The sequence below is a fragment of the Acartia tonsa genome, chromosome 14, assembly GCF_053477335.1.
Source record: "Acartia tonsa isolate MP-2025a chromosome 14, ASM5347733v1, whole genome shotgun sequence".
NCBI classification, from domain to species: domain Eukaryota; kingdom Metazoa; phylum Arthropoda; class Copepoda; order Calanoida; family Acartiidae; genus Acartia; species Acartia tonsa.
Window position 1 is genome coordinate 37,136,004 of NC_137273.1, and position 4,517 is coordinate 37,140,520.

A 4,517-nucleotide genomic window follows, 5' to 3' on the forward strand; every position below is an offset into this window, starting at 1 on the left:
TCAACGGTTTCGGAGCAAGACATTGCTCTGCAACACGACACGAACATAAAAGTGAACAGTTGTCTAAATATTAATGTTATTATTGTATGTTAACCTTGTATTGAATTAATACACTTTATAAGAATATTTAGCTGTTTGTTCTTGCTATTACTATACGTCATTTTGGCGCAGTAGTGTAGTACGAATCTACGGCTCAGATTTTCTTTTTATTGTATTATTTCTTTGCTTTAGTTTTGTTCAGGAATTTTTGGACGCCATGAAGGTGGACATTGATTATTACAAGAAGTTGTCCCCGGCGGAGAAGGAGGAGTATATGCTCCAATTGTTGGCCTCGCTGCAGGGTGATATTCATTCCAATGGGGATATGCTGGTTAATCTTACTGGAAGAATGACGCCGCTGGAGGCGAAAGTTCAGGAATTGACGGATAATGTTGATACTAATGTTGCTGCGGTTACTGGACTGGCTACTCGGATAGACGATTTGGAAGATCGTCTTAATAAGGTGGTGGAGCCTAGTGTTGATAATGATATCAAGACTGAAAATGTGACTGTTGAGAATGAGTTTATGACTGGCCAGCAGCGAATTCTTGAAAAGATTGCCCAGCAGAATAGTTTGAATGACCAGCAGAATGGTTCGAATACCCAGCAGAATGGGTCGAATAACCAGCAGAATACCCAGCAGAATGGGTCGAATAACCAGCAGAATGGTTTGAATAACTCTATGCCGTGGCAGAGGACGGCTGGTGGATCTGGAGGATTTGGAGGATCAGAAGAGAAGCCTAAGTTGTTTGCTGGTGGTTCTCGGCCTATTTTTGGTGGTATGCAGGGAAATGAAGATAAGATCATAAAACTTTGGGAATTGTCTAGAGTGGATGCTGTGGATAATATCTATAATGGAGTTCTCATGTGGTGGCCAGCCCTTTCTGAGGTTGATGCGGAGGATTTTAATACGCTCAATTTTTTTGAAGCTGGACTGAGTGATTCGCAGGTTAGTTGGTGTAAATCTCTTGTTTATGTACCAGATAGATCTCTGTATGTTTCGCAGGGGGAGGAGAATGTGCATAGGTACAATGAAACGTGTGCTAAACTTGATGATCAGTTCAGGAAAAATGCGCCTGAATTTGCAGTTGACGATGATGTGATTTTCTTTGATGATTATTTGGAGAGATTTTGGATGACTACTAGACGTTATCATATGACTAATCATCAAGTGTGTAAGGAAATTTTGTTTGATAAATGTGTGGGTGTAAGAACCGCTTGTGGTTATACACTAAAACCTGCTGATATGGAGAATAGACAATTAACATTAAAGGGGTACTTGTGTAAGATGCGGGAGACATTTTTACCACCCGACATGAAAAATGTGTGTAAAGATGCGTATTTGAGTGTTAAGCAACATGAGAATGATAAGATTGATGCATTTTTTGATAAGATACTATCTTTCTGGAAACGTGCGTATCCGAAACCAACTGATGATATGTTTATGGATTTTTATTCTCAAGTGTGTAATGTGGTTTTATCTCCACTTTTGGCTAATCAGATGCGTCAATTTGCATTGGATTTGGAGCGCGACGGACAAGTGCGAATGATAACGAAGTTTCGGACAGAGTTAATAGTTAAAGCACAATTGATTGTTAAAGGGCTACAATTTAATCAAATTTCAGGGTCAATGGCTAGAGGATGTACAACAAACCAGATGGCTTTGGCTAAGACGATGGTTGGTGGCGTTGGTTCCAAGTCAAATCCTGTAACTATTGATCAGGTTAGTGATGAAGATAATTTGTCATATGAAATAAATCAATGTGAAATTGATTTAGCTGATGAATTTGGTGGACCAGCTGAACTTATTCCTTTAATTGGCGCAATTCAAGGTGGTTTTATTTGTTATTATTGCAACAGAAAGGGTCACATGATGAGGGATTGTTTTGATATTAGAGATAAAAAGTTGCCTAATCCTAAAGGAAAATACTTTTTGCGGTGGGGAAACAAGCCTTTTGTTCCTTATAAGACGGGGCAAAAGAGTTTTAAAAAGAATGAAAATAGTTTGGATAAAAAGAAATTGGTTGGTGAAATTGAAGGAGAGGTGAAAGAAGGGGAGGATACGAAGGAAGTGGCGCATGTCGATGGTTTAGGGGCAAGTGATTATGAAGACGATCTTGTAGCGGAAGTCGAGGCATGGAATAATGCTATTATAGATGACATTTTATGGTTTTAATGTTTTGAATGTATTATAATCATAAAACCTTATTCCATTTTCTACTTGTTACGCGGCATTGTTTTGATTTATGCGCATTGTAAATAAACAACAACAAAACAAAATTAATGATAAAGAGTGAACGAAGCAACTCTAATTTTGTGATAATTTATTTTGATGGTTTATTTTGAATTATGAAAAGATAACATATTGTTTATAAGCCTATATGAAATTATGAGATTATGTTATAATGGAAATCAAAATAATTAATTTAGTTTTTGATTATGTTTTGTTGAAATTAGGAAAATTCATTTTTGTTTCAGACTGTTGTGGTGTCTAACAGAGATAAGAATAATAAAAAGTGAAAATGAAAAATGAATTAGGAATACAATTTTGTAAAATTGCTATTGAAAAATATTAAATTGAATTTTAAATTGAATTAAATTTGATAAAAATGTGAAATTAGATATTTGAAAAGTATTAAATTTTGATGAAATGTGGAAAATTGTTTTAAAAGATGAGTCAGTTATTGTGATTTAAAGTATTCGATTTTAAAACAATTATATTGCGATTTAGTGATGTTGATTCAGCAAAATTTTTAATGAAGTTTAGAATTTCATGAAGCAAAATTGTTATAATGCATTAGATATAATCGTGGAGAAGTCTCTTTCTATGAAGGAAGGGAGGGGCTGTCTCTCGGAGCTGGTATGCACAAATATGGTGGAGCTGTCTCTTTTGTTGGGGGAGAAAGGGGGAGTGAACATATTTGCAATGAATATTGCACTACCTCTCAGAGTTGGTATGCGCAGATATGGGGGAGCTGTCTCTTTTGTTTGAGAGAAAGGGGGAGTGACCATATTTGCAAAGAAATTTGCACTGTCTCTCAGAGCTGGTATGAGCAACATGGGGCGGTGTATAGAGGTAGCTGCAATGATTATCGGGTGTGGAGCGCGCCATGCGCAGAAAGTTGAGCTGCGCAGAGAAGCAAAGCTGCGCAAGAAAGTGCTCTCAGGTATTGAGATATATAGTTAGTTGAATTTCGACTTTTAAACCTTTTATACATCTCAGTTTAATCTGACAATAATAGTTTTGTTAGGTAATAATTTATTGAATTTCAAAGAATTGAACTTATGGTATTTGGAAAGATTAATTTGCTTGGTGATTGATAATGTTTGATCATGTCATATTTTTTAATACAACTTCTTTTATTGTGTTACAAGTTATTGGTTCAGTGAAACATTTATTTATGGCATCTAAAATAATTGTATTTATTTTAGATTGGCTGAGAAGAGTGTTTGTGGTGATTGGGAGATACTGTCATCATTATTTATTTGATGGTGAGTTGTTATGGTTTCATGTTGTTACCATTTGATTACCATTATATATATATATTGCTGTTCGAAAAAAAAATCTTGTAAATTTGTTATATATATATTAATATCGATATTAATTCTTATGTACAGTGATTTTCCATCAATTGGCATCTAAAAGTTTGTAATATTTTAGATTGGTCGGAGAGAAGTTTACTGATTGTGGATTAACAAATAGTTTGGGGAGTTTCTGTTGGCCGGAGAATTTCTGTTGTTGATTGTGGATTAAGAGATATTTTTGGACGTTTCTGTTGGTGGATGAAATATTGTCGGTGAGTGAATTGTTTTATTCAGTCTTTTGTTATTTGTTGTAGACAGATAGATAGTTATTTGATAGACAATTGGATAGTTACAACCTCATAACTGTTGGTGTTAGTTAGATAGCTGTTTTATAAGTTTCATGAAGATTCTGAGATGGCGGCTGGAGCGGCTGAAGTCTATGTTCCAACAAAGATTGGTGGCATGGAAATCCTGACCTTAATTGATAGCGGCAATGCAAGAGGCTGCCTGATATCTCAAGTGTTGGCTAGAAAGCTTGATTGTGTGATTGAAGAAACGGATTCGAAGGCAACAGGCGTGCAGGGTTCCAGCATCAAGATTGATGGTGTTGTTCGGAATGTTGAATTTCAGATTGGAGGTCACAGTTTTCAAGAAGATTGCTTTGTTATTTCCGGCATGACTGTACCTATGAACCTAGGCAGTTATTGGCTGAACAAAAATAACGTGAAGACGATATTTGCCAAAGACGGCAACAGGATTGAGATGCATGGAATCAGTGTAAATTTAGTAGCTAAACGGAAAATTGTAGTGAAGAATTTGGTTCATACAGTTTTGGAGAAAATGGAGAAAGCAAGAACTAAGAAACCTGAGATTAATGTAGCTGAGTTACAAGACCAAAAATGGATTTGTTCATTGAAAAATCGAATGGAAATTCCTGCATTGAGTACAGTGGT

The 4,517-nt window shown here is 35.8% G+C and overlaps 1 protein-coding gene across 1 annotated transcript; it reads left to right on the forward strand.

Annotated features, from left to right (window-relative positions):
• Positions 1-238: 238 nt before the first annotated feature.
• On the forward strand, positions 239-1,762 carry LOC145306151 (uncharacterized). Its single transcript, XM_080148129.1, has 2 exons — positions 239-988; positions 1,665-1,762. The coding sequence occupies exons 1-2, from the start codon at positions 257-259 to the stop codon at positions 1,749-1,751; spliced, it is 819 nt and encodes a 272-aa protein (XP_080004255.1). The 5' UTR covers positions 239-256; the 3' UTR covers positions 1,752-1,762.
• Positions 1,763-4,517: the final 2,755 nt, after the last annotated feature.